Source organism: Typopeltis vanoorti, chromosome 15 (genome assembly GCF_054136105.1).
Source record: "Typopeltis vanoorti isolate ZY-2024b chromosome 15, IOZ_Tvanoo_1.0, whole genome shotgun sequence".
Lineage (NCBI taxonomy): Eukaryota > Metazoa > Arthropoda > Arachnida > Uropygi > Thelyphonidae > Typopeltis > Typopeltis vanoorti.
In genome coordinates this window covers 37,610,200-37,630,111 of record NC_143563.1, presented here as the reverse complement: position 1 = coordinate 37,630,111, position 19,912 = coordinate 37,610,200, and the positions used below count along the sequence as shown (strand labels likewise).

The 19,912-nt window shown below is 35.8% G+C and overlaps 1 protein-coding gene across 2 annotated transcripts in view; it reads right to left on the bottom strand.

Moving 5' to 3' along the window:
• Window positions 1-15,916, bottom strand: part of fzy (cell division cycle 20 protein fzy) — a 113,660-nt gene extending 97,744 nt beyond the window's left edge. Inside the window, exons 1-2 of one of the 2 annotated variants that reach the window (XM_090405831.1) lie at window positions 15,794-15,916; window positions 1,443-1,695 (exon numbers count right to left, since the gene is read on the bottom strand). In XM_090405831.1, the coding sequence (XP_090261957.1) occupies window positions 1,443-1,680 (238 nt within the window). In that variant the 5' untranslated portion in view covers window positions 1,681-1,695; window positions 15,794-15,916. The remainder of the gene's footprint in view (window positions 1-1,442; window positions 1,696-15,793) is intronic. The other variant, XM_090405832.1, reaches the window with a different exon arrangement.
• Between the last annotated feature and the right edge of the window lie 3,996 nt (window positions 15,917-19,912).

Here is a 19,912-nt window from a genome sequence, read left to right as displayed (position 1 = left end):
ATTTTTAACAGATTTCTGCCTTTGATTCCAATTCGCTCAATTTTCACAATTTAGTTCTTTCAAACATCAAAATTATGTCTCTTTCGTAAAAGATCTTCTTTGCAACCAATACTGTTGTATTCGAATCCCGATTTTTGTCTTCTTCCGCATAAAGATTGGTGTGCAAATTGAATATCTGAAGCTCTCGAGATTGGCTTGCACTGCAAGTCCGTGCCAATCCGTGCTCGATTTCTCATCACTATTAATTTAAAAATGCCTTAAATTATTTTTCCATTCTTGCTCATTATTTAACCATGTCAATTCACGACATTAATTAGCCGGGCGGTCAGTAAAACCAGCCAGGCGGTTTGCCCATTCAAAAGATCCTGGGGAGAATATAGTTTATTCTTTTCTCTCCTTCAACATGAACTGACTTCTTGGCACTCTGCCAGCTATGGTTCTCTCAACTGCAGGCAGACCAGCTAGCTGAATGAAAGGTTTGATAGTAGGAGATTATATTTGCAGAACTTTGGCTATTTTTTTTTTTCAATATACCCTTAATATATAGGATGGGGATGGTTTTGCTAAGATCCTGTGTGTGTTGGATAAGAGGGGATGCAATATTTTATCTATTTTATATGGGATGTAGCCACTGGCTGAAAAGATTTCGCGAAGGTCCATGAGCTCAGTTTCAAGGGTTGTGTCATTTGAACAAATAGCCCTGGCTTGAGTAAGAGTTTTGAGGATGCTATACTGTTAGGAAGGGTGGTGGCATGATTATTTATATAAATACCTACAGTATGAGTGGGTTTTCTGTAGATGGAGAAGGATAATGAGCCATTAGGAAGTTGCGTCACTAATGATCTAAAAAGAGGAGACTTACTTTCTTTTTCTATGGTAAAGTTTATTTTAAGATGTCGGCTCTTAAGATGCTCCAAAAATGTGCTTAATGTGTCTGGACATTGAAGCCAAACAGGCAAACACATGAGATAGTGCAGCCAAACTGTTCGTTTTAGTGTGGCTGTTGAGTGCTTAGTTTTCAAAATGCTCCATATAAAAGTATGCTAGAAAAGGGGAAACTCATATTAGCCCAATCTAGCTGTTTGTATATTTTTTCTTTCCACAGGAAATATCCTGCATACATGGTAAACCTAATGAATAATTCAATTATGTTGGGGAGGAGATGTGCCTTAACAAGATCAAGGACCTCTTTTCTTTTTTTGTGGAAATGCCAACATACAGGCTAAAAATGTCGTTAAACAGAAAGCATTTATCTAATGAGACTGCTAAACCACAATGTGCCGAAAATCCTTTTGAAACTGACATTATTTTCTATCGAACCATTCTGTAATTAATGAATAGATCGCAAGACCATAGAAGTGGTGAGCAAGGGAAAAATAAATAACATAATAAGTAAATAAATTAGCTAAACAGAGGTGAATATTTATCAACTCTATGCCTACCAGGAGTTGTGCCTTTAGATATCTTGCTTGTTAAATTTGAAGATTTATTCATTACAGAATTTGACTTAGCAGTCACATTTGTTAGGGTGTTATTCATCGGTGTAGTCATAGAATTATTTATACTAGATGATGAGTTCTCCAATGCTTTCCTTTGCCATCGTGGAGCAGGTCCTCTAGTGGATGTGGCATCAAAAGGTTGAAACCTAGCCATTTCACTTTCCAGATGTTGAAGTGACATTTTGGTAATGTGGACCTGTAGGAGAAAAAAAAAATCAATAATTAGATCTAACCCTCACACACCAAAAGATAAGAAAAATAACATCTCCAAATACTAGTACCAACTCCCTGGTGACACCATCGCCTGAACAATCAGCTATTGATTAAGAAGCTTAACCGTTAATCTCCTACTTACATGAATGCAAAACACAAAAATCCTCTTTTGCCATAAGACCTATAGCAAATAAATCATGTGGGCTGAGGTCAAGAGCAAAGTAATCTGTTGAAATTCTTAAAGAGATGGAAGTTGCAGTACTTGGTAAATATTTAAATGTGGGAGGACTATTTCACAGCACTGAGATAGATGGAACAAAAAATGAATGGGTGTAGCAAGTTGAGCAAGTCAGATGAGTAACAGCAAAACAGCTGTTACTCATCTGACAGAAAAAGAAGGGAATAATGGTGCTAATTCTGCAAGCAATAGAAGAGCCAATAGAGAAACTGTCTATGAGACATTAGTATATTACAAATACAAATCTGGCAAACACAGTGCTTATCAAATTGTAAATGAAAAAGAACTAACGTCCTAACAAAGCGTACTTTCTGCATGGGCCAGATAAAAAGAAAGTTAATTCAAAAAAGTCAGGCTAAATGTGGTCTTATAATGACATCTTCCCAGATCTTTGGCAAATGAATGTAGTCACATTTGTTGAGGTGGAGTGCTTCACAACTGATTATTCTTAAAATAATTTCTCAGAGATATAACTTCAACATAGCAGTTTTCTTCAACTAAATCCTGTGGATCTTGATTGGCACAATTCATATTGATAATCAATGGTTTGTTGAAAGTTACTGAAGAAATGACTCTTGATGACTTCCATTACTTTCAACAACACTGAGGTGAAAGCAACAGTGGGCTGCTTGACGGTGGACATTTATCACCTCTCTGTATAACTAGTGGGATTCCATCAGGAATGTGATACTCTCTGGCATCCAAGGTTGTTTCAGATTCTTCTGATGTCTTTACGGCAGGAGGCTATGGGAGACATGTGGTTCAATGTTCCAGATAAAGAAGGTGATTTGCCTTGACCATTCATGCAGGAGTTGGATGAAAAGAATGATGCCTGGTCAGATTTATCTTTAGGTGATGCTGTAATACTACCATGAGTGAGAATGAGAAGCATAGATGGATGAAAGTTGCACCCAACAACTTTTTGTGAGGGACCAGAAGACATGATTGCCATTCACACAGGTGGAGAGTTTCTACTTTTAACCCATTCAAAGTCAGAATTAGACCCATCAATGATGGTTTTGCATTTTGGGCTTGTGTGGGGTGTAAATGAAGCTGGATTTTTTTTTTTTTCTTCTTAAGTCATTCATGATAAGTTTTCTTGAGCAACCCTGGCCCTTGGCACACTTTTGGAAAAACCATGGCATGGATATGGCTGAGAATTTTCAACAGAGCGAGGAAAAAACTTTAATTTCAATGCATGGATAATTGCAGTAACCAAGTTCAGGAATCAGTGGTAAGCTACCAAAGCATATGTTTAATTAAAACAGAATTCCCTGTAGGACAAAGGGAAGCTATGTTACCATAAAGTCTCTGGTCAGGCCAGTATTAGATTATAAGGTTTAATGGATTAAGAGAATTAAAAGGTGATTCAAAGAAGATTCACTAAATGTTTGGAAGGATTGCATCATGAGAGTAATAAAAATCAGTTGATTAGTTGTAATCTAATGAATTTAACAGATAGGAAGAGGTGCTCTTAGTTTATGAATTAGCTCAGAGCAAATATAAAACAAATAGGAGTTGTTACACTTACTGAACCAGGCTCTACTATACTATAGCATAATAAAAAAATTAAAAAAATAGGGGGAAAAAAAGCAAACAAAATATGAAGGTGGCAAGTTAAACTTACTATTGCTTTAATCCCTTGCTGATGGTCACTCCACATTATTAAAGTTGATGGATAGATTAATTAAAATTTCTCATGGTGTGTCTTGTGAATATAATGTCTGGTATAAATATGTATGCAAAAATAACACAGAATTGTGAATTCTGTGTTACAAATAGTTTTGGCCAATACTACTCTTGCCCATACCTGAGCTTCGTATTTGTTTGAAACTGAGAGTGTGGGACTCTTATCCTTACAAATGTAAAACCAGCCTTGAACACATTTGTTATACTTACCAGGTGTATATGTATGCATACAAATTTAGGTAACAAGTAAGTCATGCTGCTACCACTCAAGATGAAACTAAGTTTCACAGCACATCAGTGACATGTAAACAAGAGAGAAGAGAACCTAATGTCTTTTGATAAATCAGATTATATTTCGTAGGTAAAACTGTACGAAAGAAGGCAATTCCAAAATACAGAGTAAATGGAATGAAAAAGGATGAAAAATTGGTTCAATATGTTTGGAGCTGAATGGCAGACAAATGTTGATCAGCATTTGTTCATGTGTTTAGAACTGAAGGGAATGTGGAGGAATGGTGGCAGATAGTTTCGTGAAACTAAAAACCACCATTCTTCCCACATAAACACCTGAAAAAAGCATACGGTGGAACAAGAATGTTTTAAGAGAACTGACTGGAATGAATCTCAAAGAGGTTATCAATTAATCAGAACATCCTCTTCTGAATGGCATCAACCATTTTCAGAGATGTTTTAGTATACTGCTCCAAATGGAAGAACAATATTCTAAAGGACAGATTTGGGATTTATGCACAGTTATACAATTAATGTCGAGTAGAAAAGGACTTTTTTTTTTTTTTTTTGAGGTAAAAGAGGCTATGGATATGATGTACTCATGCCCTGAGAGGCTAGAGGTGCAAGTCAAAGAAGAGATCCAATTTTGAATGGAAGGTTTTGGATTAACAAAGAGAGTAAGAGGTGAAGTGTTGCCTTTCATGTGTGAAAGAAGACAGAATTGCAATTTAATGACATTAAATTTGACAGGATTGTTCTCATCCCCCTAAAATATAGAAAGGAGTAAGGTGTTTAAGGCTGCTTGGAATTATGGATGAAGCAAGTAAGGCTATGAGTCCAGCATATAGTCTCTTAATAGGCATGTGTTCTGGCTGGTTTGCTTGTTTCACTGAATGAAAAATCTGAGTTTCCAAATGGAAAATCCTGCTGTCACCATAAATGTTTAAGGCAATGATTATGGAAGATCTTGTAACTATAGATATGAGAAATGCAAGATTTATAAAAAGAAACACAGGAAGAGAGAGGCCATCAGCATAAATTATATATCTGGTTTAATCCTTTATCCAAGCATAAGCAAACAAAGTTTGCACCTGAAGTATTTTCATAACTGGGGCAACTCGTGGTAAAGGTGGTATAAGTTCAGATCACTTGCCTTTGTATCCCATAATGCAAAGCACATATCCTTAAGGGTATGTATAATGCTATGTATTATGAAAAGGATCACTACCCAGACCGGTTTCAACCTTTATTGAGGTCTCGTCAGTGGGAGCCAGACTCAGAGGTAGTGATACTAAGGTGCAAGTAATGCAGAAGTCATATTGCCATATACCAGTTGCCAAAAGGTGTCAACACCTTATTAAAATTCTCTGGATTAGAGATAGTTGATGGAAGTTTTCTGGCAAGTGATCAGAACTTATACCACCTTTACCACGAGTTGCCCTAGTCCTGAAAAATACTTCAGGTGCAAACTTTGTTTGCCTACACTTGGATAAAGGATTAAACCAAATATATAACTGGTAGCATAGCCAAGCACATATAAGAGAGAGAGATCATCTTTGGTCACTCACGTGACATGCAGTGAGTGACCAAAGATCATTCACATGTACTAACTCTATAACAGCGTTTCCCAAACTATGTTCTGCAGAAAGTGAATAAGTGTTCTGTGAAAAATTATTAAAATTAATATGAGTGGAATGATTTTAAATGCTGAGACAAGTTGAAACATGTTTGAAAATCAGGCACTCCTCATTTTGATTGTGCTATTAAGGCGAGCATGTGCTGGCCTTGACTCAGCCGCAGGCTAACAGTTGCCCACAGTTGTCAACACCTCTGAGCACGAGTGAAGTACAGAGGTATCTATTCTAGGAAACGTGTGGTCACATGCAAAGTCAATGCGATGCAATGCGGCCTGACACACCTGTAGTGTGCGCGGTCGCATTTTTGCAATGCGATACAGCCTGCTTCAGCGATAATGGGTGTTCAGCTTTATGTTGAATATGAGACCGATGATACTCGACTCTAACCAAGGTGTTCTGTTGAAATTTCAGGATTTGTGAAGTGTTCCATCGTAGGAAAAGTTTAAGAAACCCTGCTCTATAGGATGGGTGGCAACCCCTAAGATGGTAATGTATCAAACAGATCTTTGTGTAAGACCAGCTGAATGATCTAGAAATATACAAAACAAATTTCAGTAGGTGGGCAAGGTTAGAAAGGATACTGGCTATCGATTGACAATAACAGTGAAATTCATACTGGTGATCAGATTAAGTGTTGTTCTTCCAGGTCATGAAGGACTTGAGTGTTGATGTTCTCCACTGAGAGTGAAACACATTAGACACTATCGAAAGTTAAATATTTTGTTCCAAAACTAACAGTACATCAACAGTATGGAATAAACAATTCAGAGAGAAAGAGAAGAGAAAATACAACAATCAGTTAACCCAGTGGTTCCCAAACTGTGTGCCACAGTGTTCTTGGGACTGTAAAAATATTCCAATATTTTCACTGAAATGACACTTAGCCCACAGTTCACATGGATTCAAGACTCATATTGATTCAAGATTGGATTCAAGGTCCAATTTGGCCCTGAGGCCAAAGTTTCATCTGAATTTACTTGAAGAAAATCTTACTGAGCTGTACTGCGACAATGCACTGAAGACAAAATTTGGCAGCATGGAACTAACTGATTACTGCTGCTAAGTGGTAAATCTTAATTCCATTTGCGACATCATATTTGTGCAAAGCTAGGTTTTCAGCAGTAACTGTGATAAAAAGCAAGTATCATGCAAAAATCAATGTGGAACAGGAAATGAGGGTGGCTATGTCAAGTTTGATTCCAAGATTTGAGAAGACGTGCAGTGAATAACAGGCTCACCTGTCCCACAAATTACAATTTATTTATTCGATGATTTGATATTGTTCAAAATATGTACTTATTTAATATTTTTTATATAAATTGTTTATGAATTTGAAATATGTGTTTCATTATTTTTTTTAACCTAATCTATCTAACTGCACACTGCAACTGTTAGGTATGTTCTGACTTTGAGTGCAGTGGAAGAATCCTGATACACTAAGGGTGCTGTGCACTGAAAAAGTTTGGGAACCACTGGATTAACCTTAACAGCAAGTGCCACATGCCAGAAAGATCTTATATTACACTTGATTATAACAATAATTCTTTACTCAAGTTTGTCCATAAAGTTGTTCACAACTTGTCTACTTGTTTGAGTGGTGACACTTTCCATAATGTTTTTTGCATTATGGGATATTGAGACAACCGACATGAAGTCAACAGCTTTTACATAAAAGTAGATAAGTTGTGAAGTCATTTCACAAGCAAATAACTTTTTGCTTGTGCATAATTTCTTGTCAAGTGTAATATGCATTGCAAACAAGCAGAAAAAATTTCTACCGCTCAAAGGATCATATCAACAAGTAATCATTTATGATATGCTCATGAGCCAAACATACCACCTACTTAGTAGCATGTTGAGCTTCCTTTGGCTGAGACAATAACCATTGGTGATAATCACTAGAAAATGGAAAATGTCCTGAGACATTCTGGATCAACTAGACAGAGTAATGTCTCAAAGGTCAGCTAAGCAAGGTATTAGTATTGACCAGCAGATGCTGTATTTCAAATGATCCCACAAATATTCAATGAGATTCAAATCTGGATAATTCAGTAGTACATGGAATGCTTTAATGTGCTCTTCAAACCATGCATGCCCAATGTAATCTTTGTGACACAGGGCAGTATCTTGCTAGAAGAGTCCAGATTCCCCATATGACCACACCATCAACATGTACCTGGTACAAAACAATCCCCAAATACGAATTAGCAGTAAAGGTGTTCAATGAGGATGAGTTTTTTTTTTTTTTTTTTTTTTTTTTGGGGGGGGGGGGGGGGAAAGTGATGTTAATGAAAACAATCCCCATACCAGGATATCACAACTGATCTGTTTCCAGCCTACTGTGGAATCTGGTTGGATGGAAACAGGCTAGGTAGTCGTGTTTTGATGCATGAGTACTCACAGCGCATGAGAATATCCCAAACTTTTGGGAAAAAGGCATCTACCATGCTTTGGACCAAAAATGCCCAAGTTAGTACTGCTGATAAACCAGAATGGGATGACTAGTATAAAATTATCAGGACAGCGATGTCTATGGGGTTTTGCACTTTATATACCCTAATGTCAGGAACATTTAGAACAAGGAGGAGTTTGGGGCTCACTATGACCAAAGGTCATCGGCATTAGCGAGACATGGCTGACAGAAATGATATAGTTAGTGGGATGGAATGTGAAGGGTATAGTGTGTTCAGGGAGGAATAGAGATAAAAGAATGGGGAAGAAGTATTATTGATGACAGCCGATGAACTGCAACTAAAGAGTAGAGTTCAACTGCAGGGTAATGAAAACGGCACATTTCTGGCCTCTGGTGTGAGATAGTGGCCAGCAGAACAAAATATCCAGTTGGATGCTTCTAAAGACCAGGGGGTAAAGGATGATGTGGATAGTATGCATTAGCAAATAAGCTCAATGAGTAGAGGGCGAGTAATTATTATGGGGGACTTCAACTATGGGAACACAGATTTGAAGGAGAGGAGAAGAGAGGACACATGAGGAAGCAAATAGAATTTATACCATTATTAAAGAATAATTACCTGAGGCAGCATGTGATGGAATGCATTATGTGATACTGAGAATTGACGTGAAGTCAACAGCTTTTCCGTAAAAGTAGATAAGTCATGGAGTCATTTCACGGTTTGAGAGTGCAAGATCTAGTAATTGCATCACAGAGTTTATCTATAACCAATATGACCATGTTGACACCAGTCAGTGAGTGCTCATATAGTCTTGCCCTGGGAGGGAGCAAAATGTGTGGAATTTTCAGTTAAGAGGGGATTTACCAGCATTGTGGAATCACAATGCTGGTAAATATGACATGCTTAGGAAATTGCTTGGATCAGTGCCATGGCATGCGAAACTGCAAGGGCTGATGTTGATGGCATACTGGAAGTGGTAAAGGAGTATTTGATGGAAATAACAGCAGACTACCTACCCAGAGTCAGAAGAATAAATCAAGCAGGAGTTAAATGGATGAATACCATCATTAAGCTGGAGCTACAAGAAAAATATGTGGAGTGAAGTCAAGGAGAAAGACTACCCAGCAGGCATTTGAGTAGTACAAAGCACATGCCAGAAGAGTAACCAGCACAATAAGATAGGCAAAAGCAGAATATGAAAGGAAATTAGCAGAAAAGGCCAAAGGCAAGGAGGTAACCGAATCAGACAAAATGAACACTTTGCAAGAGTATATCATCCATTCAGTTGGCAAACAGTAACAGTAACAGGAGAGGCAGTAACAGGAGAGGCAAAGACTTGTATGGAAACTGAGGTAAATGAACTGGAGGTGCACAGCATATTTCAGATTCAGAACCTTGATGTGAATACAGCTATGGGATTAGATGATATATCAGCTAGAATTTTATGAGAAGGTGCTAGGCAATTGGCAGTGCATTTGACCATGTTGTTTAATCTAAGTCAGCTCTGGGTTACTCAAGGAGGTGAAAAGAGGGGATTAGTTCAATTGCATAAAAGAGGCTCCAACACTGATGTAGCTAATTACCAACCAGGAGTCGTAGTCTGGAGAAGTTAGTTAAGAGCAAAATACAGGAATGGATACTATATGGGAGGGGGGAGGACATACCTCCTGCCAGAAAAAGGTAAAAAAATCCTGTCTTAGTAACCACTTCCCCCTTAAAACTTGTTTTATTCATCCTATGTTACCTATCCAAAATCTCATTAAAAAAAGCAGATAGCCAGCCTTCAAACTCACCGTCCTCTACTCAGCATTTTTTACAAAAACAATGAGTCATCAATGCCAACTTCACTATGCAAGGTCCACCAGTTAATTAGAGATTACCAATATGGAGTCTTCAATTCTCATTTCACAGCAACTGTTGGCCAATCTTACCTACATTTTCAGACAAGCCATGCCATGGTTTGGAAGATCATGTACTTGCTCTTGATGCTTCCAGAGAATGTAGATAGGTCTAACTCATTTCTCCTTACTGAGCTACCTTTTAACTGAATGGGCTGCCAATTTCCTCTCCAGGCATTCAATGCACGTCACAGTGTATGGTTCCTCTCTTCAGATTTCTCTATAAATGCTAGGAGACTTCACAGCTCTGTATTTCCTCTTACACATTAATAACTTTCACTAACTCCAATCCTATCCACAGCTTTGATAATTCCATTTCTCTTTTTCATTTGATAAATGCTTGTAGTTCTCAAATGATTCAAGCTTAAATATCTAAAAATATTTTAAACGTAGATATTTACTATTCTCAGTACATTGAGAATAATTCTGTGAATTTCAATGCTCTCATAAGAAAGACCTCCATCTTCACACCAATTTACTTTCAATATCAACATACAATAAAAGTCAACATACTTGCCAATTAATTTTTTTCTGGGATAAACACTTCACATTTATGTCCTCCTTAGTCCTTTAAAAAAACTCTGTATCCTCCTCTAATCAAAAAATTAATTCTTCCTATATAACTCCTATGACTATATAAATCCCAAATCTGCCCATTTGTAGAATGGCATTCTAATATTTGGGGTGTTGTATCAACTACCTCCTTAAGAATACTTAATGCTACCCAAAAGATTCCCTCTCTTTCACAGTCCCTCCAGTCACTTTCTCATGCTACGTTTCTGCATTATATATCTTTTCATAGATTTTTCATGGAGACTCTTCAGTAAAACCAGCCACCATTATTTCTCCACTTTCCTTTAAGCATGTAAAATGACATGTGCTTCTAGTCAACATCCAAGCATAGTTCAACACTTCAAACTTATCAAATTAACTTCTCATCCTCATTTTTTATTCCATCTGCCTCTTTTCTTTGCAACAGAATTTCTCATACTGTTTTTCGAAAAGACCATGATCTCCAGCTGTTCAAGAAATACATTATCACACAGCACTACTGTTATAGGTTCTGCAACTTTTCATGTGCATAGGATCGATATGCTTTTGAGTGATATCACAAGAACTGAAATAAATGATACCTGGTACCCAGCTGCATGAAAAGGCTGAAACTATGAAGATGGGAGAGGGGTAGAGGAGTCTAAGTAGACAAAGTGGGATATTTTAAAGAAAGGCATTATATATATAAAGAGGCTGTTCTCATGGAAATAAATAACTGTTCCAAGAAATTTAAGTTGCAAGACATTTTCTTGCAAATAAAAACTGAGTTGTCATATTCCTTGAGAAAATTCATAAAACTAGGTAATGTTTCTACTGATAGACTACTCTTATGCTTGTGGAAATGAGAAATAAGTGTTTTTAGATCATTTACTATCTTATAAACAGCAAAGTAAGTTTGACAATATGAAAATATTTCCAGTTCATGTAGCCAGGTCAAAAGAGAACCCAACTTCATACCTCTATTCCAGCTTTCAGAAAATGAAAACCATATGCAAAAAATAAAATTTATAAATCACTTTATTAAAATATTCATAAAAATAACTTAGATATTAATGCAATTATCGTACAAAATTATATTATCATTATCTGAGACCAACAAGTAAAGGACTCATTACCCCCCCCCAATCAGCCATGACGTCTATAAACATCCAACTAAATCTGGATATGATTCTGTTGAATAACATGGATAAGAAGTGCAATTTGGTCTCATTATTTCATCAACCTCAGCCAGTAAGGAGGGAGGGAGGTTAAGGGAGGTTATATATCACCCAAACCAGCTGTCATACTCTCTTAAACTGATTCACACCAGATGAATTCACCACTTCAAGAGGCAAATTGTGAGAGAAAAATCTAGCTCTAACCCTTTCTTAATTTCAAGCAAACTCAATTTCCATGGATGCAGAAGTTCTCACCCCACCTTCCATATAACAAAAAATTTCAGACTGTATCCTGTAGTTTATAGACCTTTACCATATCACCCCTCTTTCTCCTGTTAACCAGTCTGTAATCCACATACCCTCAATCTGTCCAACTCTTCTTTGCACCCTTTCCACAGCTTCTTTATTCCTTTGGAACACAGGAGACCAAATATGTGCACACTAGTCAAAATGCAATCTTACCAAGGCCTTATAAAGATGCAGAATTACTTACCCAGACATCTCAAGGTTCATTTCAAATTTGCAGTTATCCTCTGAGTGTTGTATTTGCAATTTTTGCTATGTTACCTTTGAACTTCAAATTCCTATCTGCCATAATTCCAAGTTCCCTAGCCTCAGTTTCTTGTAGCATAATCCTGGTAACATAGTATGCCATTGGAATAAGTTATGCCATAATGCATAACTTTACACATGCTAACATTAAACTGACAGCTATTTTCATTTGTCCAAATTTCAGCCTATTCAAATCATTCTATAAGTGCTGAATATCAATAGCATCCCTGGTTGCCCTGTCTATCTTTACATCATCAGCAAACAAACATCTCCATTTTAGATCCTAATACCTTGAGGCAAGGAATACCTATCAAAGTTGTGAATATTCACTGTATAAAGTGTCAATATTTTTATTTGCAGAATTTCTTGAATATGGCATAACTGATTCCACGTAATGCCTAATTCTTATTTATTTTGCTTCCAAGAAATTTTTTTTTAAAATCTTTGTTTCTAAATGAACCAAATGATCTAAAGTTGAACGATGTCTATGGAAGCTACGTTGTGTATTAGAGAGAAGATCATTGCTTTCTAAATACCAGAGAAATCTAGCATTAACCATCATCTGTAATATCTTATCCCAAATGGACTGAAAGAGGAGGCAGAGAAATTGAGTTCAAGTTTCAAGGACTGTATATGGGTATTGGTAGCAGCAGCTCTTGTTCTTAGGATTTCTGAAGAAAGTGGAGGAATTATAGTGGCCAAATCAACAGAGCACTGTCTGTGGAATCATCTGTAGAATAGGCATAATGCAGAAATTGAACATCTATGGGAGAGGGAATGAAGTGGATCTGTGAGAGAAGAATCATTAATTAAGTAGACTGGGTTGCATTATGGCAATTTGATAAAGTAATTTGCCTTCATATACAGTCTTCAACCCATCCACTTAGGACATGAATCAATGCAGTCATCATACCACTCTTCTGCTGCATTCCCCTAAGGACAAATATTAATGACTATAGATCTGTGTGTTCATGGGGCAAGCATCTGTTTTGAGGGATAAAAAAAAGTTTCTAGGAGGAAAAAACTCCCCACCTCTTTACAAAATTAGCCAACTCACCATTTGATTGAAAAAACCTGATAAAGGTTCCTCATATCACAGATGGGAATTAAACCCAGTCTTTTCAGCCAAAGTGCTCACCTATATCAACTGAGATACAGACGCTCACAAGTAGCCTAGTCATGAAGATATTTCACATGCAAATTATTTACTTGTGTTTGGATAAAGGATTAAAACAAGAATATAATTTAAGGGACATTTCATATATAGAATCATTGCAGACTGACATGAACAGACCAATTCTCTGGGCAAATATTAATGTGCGCCAGTTTAATGTTACTAAGTGCAGGGTTATGCACTTTGGATTGAAGACATTGCACACCGAGTATTATATTAATGGAAGTTTTCTGCAAGCGGCTAATGAAGTTAGAAACTTGGGTGGGGAGACTGTGAGAAAGTTTAGAGATCAGGTTGCCAAGATGGCTAAGACATCACATTCGATAACTGCAATGTTGAAAAGTACACTAACTTGTAGGAATAAGAAAGTTATTCTCCCACTTTACAAGGCTTTGATAAGACTACATCTAGTTCACTGTGCTCAGATATGGTTACCTAGGTCCCACAGGGGTGAGGAAATGGTAAAAAAAAAGGTTCAGTAGCAGCTAACCAAAATCATATCTGGCTTGTGCAATTTTGCATATAAAAAGACAGATTAAAAAAGTGCAGTCTTCAAAGTTTGAGAGATATAAGATATATGATGAAACAAGGTTCATAAGAAATTCTTATGGTATAGATATGGGGGAAATTTTATAGTTCATGGCAGATGGGGGAGGAAGAGAAGAACTTGGAGATTATCTCTAGAAGTTGAGTAAGGGTGTGGCCAGGAAGAAATTGAGATCCAGGTTTCATGGCATGTAGCAGGTGGACACTGCGAATGCACTACTGGTAAATGTTTTTAAGGGAGATATAATAGGTATCATGGAATTACGACTCCTCCCCACCCTTTGATAAATCCTCAACTCCTCGAGTATTATTAATATACGGATGTGCCTATGCATAATAATAAATATCTATGAAGTTAATTATATACCTAAGAATAAAATAGTAATAAATTACAAATTTATTATCTTGTACATTTCAATGTAAAAAAAGAATGGCCCTATTGAGGTTTGCGAAAAAATTTAAAATACTGTTACAGTAGCAAACAAATTAATCTGAGCAAACTCCAAATTTTTGCCAAGTTTATGGTTGTGGTTTGGTTTTTATTTTGGTTCACAATAATTATGATTTGTATTTACTATTTTCGGTTGTGGTTTTAGTTCACTATTTTGGTTGAGTGCTGCATGTTTGTCTCTACAATGTTTATTAATAGTGTGCATTTTAATAGCGTAAACAAGCTGACATTCATAGTATTTTATTCATTTTATGTAGCTATAAAATGGATACATCTCCAAAAAAGCATTCAAAAATATGTACCCTTTCTCAGCACACATTCATGACTTAAAGACAAATTGCCAATGCTGGTTTGGGTCCTGTTAATGCAATTTTAAAGAGGTTTAAGGAGTCAGATACCTTCTCTCCTGACAGCAAAAGAAAACTATACTTACTCAAGAAAAAGCAAAAGTTAGATTGTCTGCTTTAGAGTTACATAGACTTCGAAGCTAGTGGGATTAATGTTTCTGACATGACAGTCCATCGAAGATTGTTGGAAGTAGGCTCAAGTGGGCAAAAGTGTATGGCTCAGAAATGGCTCAGAATGAGAGCCATTTCTTTGTCCAAGGAGAGCAAGTCCTCTATGTTCATAAATCAGTGGCTGAGAAGACTTCTGCCCACCTACGAGCTCCTGAACATGCAGCTAAAAAGATGTTTTGGGGTTGTTTTACAGATGATGGTCCAGGATCACTTGTGCCTGTTGACAGTATAATGAAAAGTAAAAAAAAAACATGAAAATGTTGGAGAAAAGAGTGGTCCCACAGATCCAAAAAAGAATTCATCTTCCAACAGAATCTCACTCCTTGCCACACTTTCAAAAAAAAGTGAAAGAGCTCCTCAAAAATCACAACATCCAATTGCTTCAGTGGGCAGCTAATTCTGACATTAATCCAAAAGAAAATTTGTGGGCCATAGTGAAAAAGAGGTTTGGACGTAGAAATAAGAAAAATGCGTTGGTAGAGTCCATTACTAAGCGAATTAGTGAACTTACTAGGAACAGAGGAGCACATATAGGTTAAAACGTTTCTTTAAAATGTGAGTGTTCGGATTAATCTGTCCGCTACTGTAATGATCTGCCACTACATATATACAACGTGCATATACTCTGTGTGTGTGTGTATATATATGTATATGTATATATATGTATATGTATATATATATATATATATATATATATATATATATAATGTGTGTGAATGCATGCACACAAATTTATATTGTCAATATAAATTGCTCGCACTAAAGATTCCAGACCTGTCCAACCCCTACTTTCATCAATTTACGCGCTGACAGAATAATATGCAAAAACGATAATAACCAGTATTAACCTACCTAAACTGGAACACGTTATATCAAAATTAATATTTAGTAACATCCGAATCTAGCTACTTACGAGTGTATTAGTGCGTGCATTACATTGCTCGTCAAATACATATGATCTAATAAATGCAATATATAATCAAATAAATTCAATATCATGTTTAGCTACGAAATTTACCGATACCTACGAATTTCGGGTAATAACACGACAATTCAAAAATCCTGTATACACAAATATGTCAGTATGACTCCGTATATTATTACAAGTTAAAGCAGCCCAACTTAGACACGAAATCACATATTGAACAACAATAGCATTAACTCAGTTTAAAATTGCCGCACGTCATTGGAAGAGAAATTAGCGCCCTCTCTAAACGTTTAAGGGGACATATTTTACTAAAATATTTTTTTAAAAAAATAATATGAAATGAAACATGATAATATATGATAAAATAACAAAAAAATGAAAAAATCAAATACAAATAAGATTAAATTATGAACTATCATGTACAAGAGAGATAAACAAAGAAGTCCGACAGGAATTTCCCCTCTCAGCAACTCTTTTTCATATTTATCTAAATGAAATAAAAATAAAATGGAATAAAAATTTCCATCAAGGTATTAAACTTTCTTCTACTGTGAACTTAAACACTCTCCTTTTTGCTGATGACCCGATAACAATTATAAATTCTGAAGATAACTTACAGAAAGATATTTTAAATTTAAATGAGACAGCCAAAGATTATGGAATGATAATAGCAACAGAAAAATCAAAAGCAATGGCCTTTAAAGGACAAGATCCAGTAAGAACTAAAACAGTAATAGATAACAAGAATTTAGATCAGGTGAATTCATTTAACTATCTAGGATGTATGATTATATATGAAAATGAAAAAGATATAAACCTAAAAATTGCAAAATATTTAAAAATAACAGGTGTAATTAATTCTTTTATTTAAGTTAAGGGATATTACATCCCATTTGTTTATTAGCCGAATAAGAAACTCAAAGAGTTTCATGCCGAATATAGAAACTATATAAAGTTCGGCGAGTCCAAGCATAAGCAAATACCTGGATAGTGCCACGCATAATCCCTCTGGTAGTGCAACACTGGGGAAACTCATAGCAAGGGTGGAGCAAGTTTTCCGATCACTGTTCTTGGCATTTACCCATAATGTGAAACCCAGCTCCTAGGAGCTGTATTACTGTTCTGCATTATGAGAGAAGGTCACTACCCAGACCGGTTTCAACCTTTATGGAGGTTTCATCAGTGAGTAAGAATGGGAGTTCATGTCTCTCATCATCGGTCTATAAAGAGTGTGAGGGTCAGCAGGTAATAAGATGGGAAGAGAACGAAAGGTAGAGTATGATACTAAGAGATAATAAAGAGGCCTCAGTCAACCTGTTTAGCTATGTAACCAAAAGGTTGTGGCTAAACGGTCCGTACATGTCATCTCTTCTCACATGTTCTAAAAAAAAACTTTGAACATACTTTACTTTACCTCATAGCTTAAACTAGATTAAACCAGGTGTCTGAAGATATCATCTCCTAACACCTATTGCTCTATATAAAAAAACGTGACTTAAATTAAATTAAACCAGGGTATCTGTAAACGTCTCCTGTTCCTACAAGAAAGAAAAATTGAAAAAATTTTAAACTTAAATTATATAGGATTGCATTTTAGAACTTAACTGATTAGCTTAGTGCCAAATTAAAGGGGTCCATTGTTTTGAAGGGCGACTGAGGGGAGAAAAAAAACCTCAGAACGGAGATTTGGGGGAAAAACCTGGTCCGAGTGATGCAGCTCACGAGGAGCCGCACAGCCTCGACGTAAGCCTTCGCTGCTTGGGTTCTCAAACTGACCCCCTCCTGTTTGTTCAACTGTAAGACCTGTGGATTACTTTATAGGAAGAGACAGGGTTTTATTTGCCTCTGCATAAGGAAACATATTATAGATAGTTTGCACCATTTGTTTACAAATTTGTAATCTCCTAGGAGATGCCTTTCTTGGGCTAGAAACTTTGGCAGATAGAAATAGAGCCGGCTTACGACTCTTGCGTAGATTATGCTTTCGTCCCGTATCTGGGACTTTTTCTGCACTTTCCAGATGTGATACTTGATAATACCAAGTTTGTAGCGAACAGAACTTACATACCCTACTATAAGAATTGCCAAGAAAGTATTCTAATAAATTACTAATTATATGAAGAGCCAAAGGCTTCAATTCGGCGACGTGAAATTATTTAAGTTAAAGAATATTACTTCCCATATTGTTTCATAGCCGAATAAGAAACTCAAAGAGTTTCATGCCGAATACAGAAACTATATAAAGTTCGGCGAGTCCAAGCGTAAGCAAATACCTGGATAGTGCCACGCATAATCCCTCTGGTAGTGCAACACTGGGGAAACTCATAGTAAGGGTGGAGCAAGCTCCAATCAGTGTTCTTGGTATTTACTCATAATGTGCAACCCAGCTCCTAGGAGCTGTATTACTGTTCTACATTATGAGAGAAGACCACTACCCAGACCGGTTTCAACCCTTATTCAGATCTCATCAGTGAGAAAGCAGAACTAGATAATACCAAGTTTGTAGCGAACAGAACTTACATACCCTACTATAAGAATTGCCAAGAAGGTGTCCTAATAAATTGCTAATTATATATTTAAACCTAACCTAGTTCAAAAACAAACCAGACTAAAAGTATACAATACGTTAGCCCTACCAGTCCTATGGTATGGAAGTGAAATCTGGACAATAAAACAAAAAGACAAACAAAGATTAATAACAGCTGAAATGAAGTTTATGAAAAAAACTGCAAAGAATATCTATTCGAACGCAAAAGAAACGAAGAGATTATGAAAGAATTAAACTAGGAATCAGTAATAGAAAAAATTAAAAATATATATAAACAAAAACTGATGCAACACATTGAAAGAATGAAAATAAAAAGATTACCAAAACAAGCCTTAAATTATAAACCATTAGGAAAAAGAAAACCAAGACCTCCTCTAAAGAGATTCAGTGATGACTTCTAAGGATGGAACAAGCCACCCTTGTTAAGCATGATGATGATGACGATGATGATTTTTTTTATCTCCTAGATTTACCGAAATGGCGTCAGTTCCAGACGATCGCGAGGAAATACCTAAAAAATAATTAAAAGACACAACACGACAGATGAATTACTGATAGAAGATGCTAAAAAAAGCCTGCGACAAAATAATTAGTGAAATTAGTGACAGATTCAGCAGCTTTGAAATATTAATATCATTTTTTATTGTAGACCCTAAAAATTTCAATTTCAATAGAAAACATTTTCCTAGGGAACACATAATAAACATTAAAAGAAATTATCCAATGCTAAGTGAAGACAAGTTGATATCAGAATTAACTGTTATGTATGAAAATACTACTTTTAGTTGTATACCCAACATCAGTGCGTTATCACGATACCTTTTCCGAAGTATCAAAATTAATTGAAATTGTTTTAGTGACACCTGTCCCCACAGCTGATGCCGAACGTTGTTTTAGCACTCTAAAACGTATTAAAACACTTTTAAGAAATTCGACAGGACAATATCGGTTGAATGCTCTAGCCGTACTATTTATCCATAAGGATTATTTAGAAGAAATTCAACAGTTTAATCATAAAGTAATCGAAAAATTTGCTCCTACGAAACAAAGAACAGTAGAATATTTATATGAATAAATAATAATTGTGTGAATATCGGTAAATGAAAATTATAAAATCTATATGCCACGCAAAACGTTTTGTGCATCTGACTATAAATACCAATGATGGTTTCCCCTTCTTTGATACAGAAATAACTTTTTTAAGGTATTTCTTTCTTAATTTTTTAAAAATATTTTTGTCTTAACCTGTATTTTATATATTTTCTGGATTTATGTAGTTCTTATTTAATTTGTTATTATTTTTGTGTCTTGTCTGTATCTTTATTTTTTTCAGTGTCTGTCTTTATTGAAAACCTGTTATGTTTTGATTATGTACATATTATGTACTATAAATATATGTATAGTACATAATATGTACTACATATTATGTTTACTTTGTAAAAAATAAAATTTATGATTTTTTCTTTCACTTTTATGTGTTTATATTTATAGGTTGTATTAGACAATCTTGATTAAACAATTTAATCTTTTTAAAAATTTATTTTCTCTGAAGTTTCGACATTGATTTATAAAATAAACAATAGAAATAATAACTTTTTTTTTAACACTTGAAAAATGAAAACTCGAAAATATTTTGCAGAGGGCTCAGCTGGAGTCGAAGCATCGTG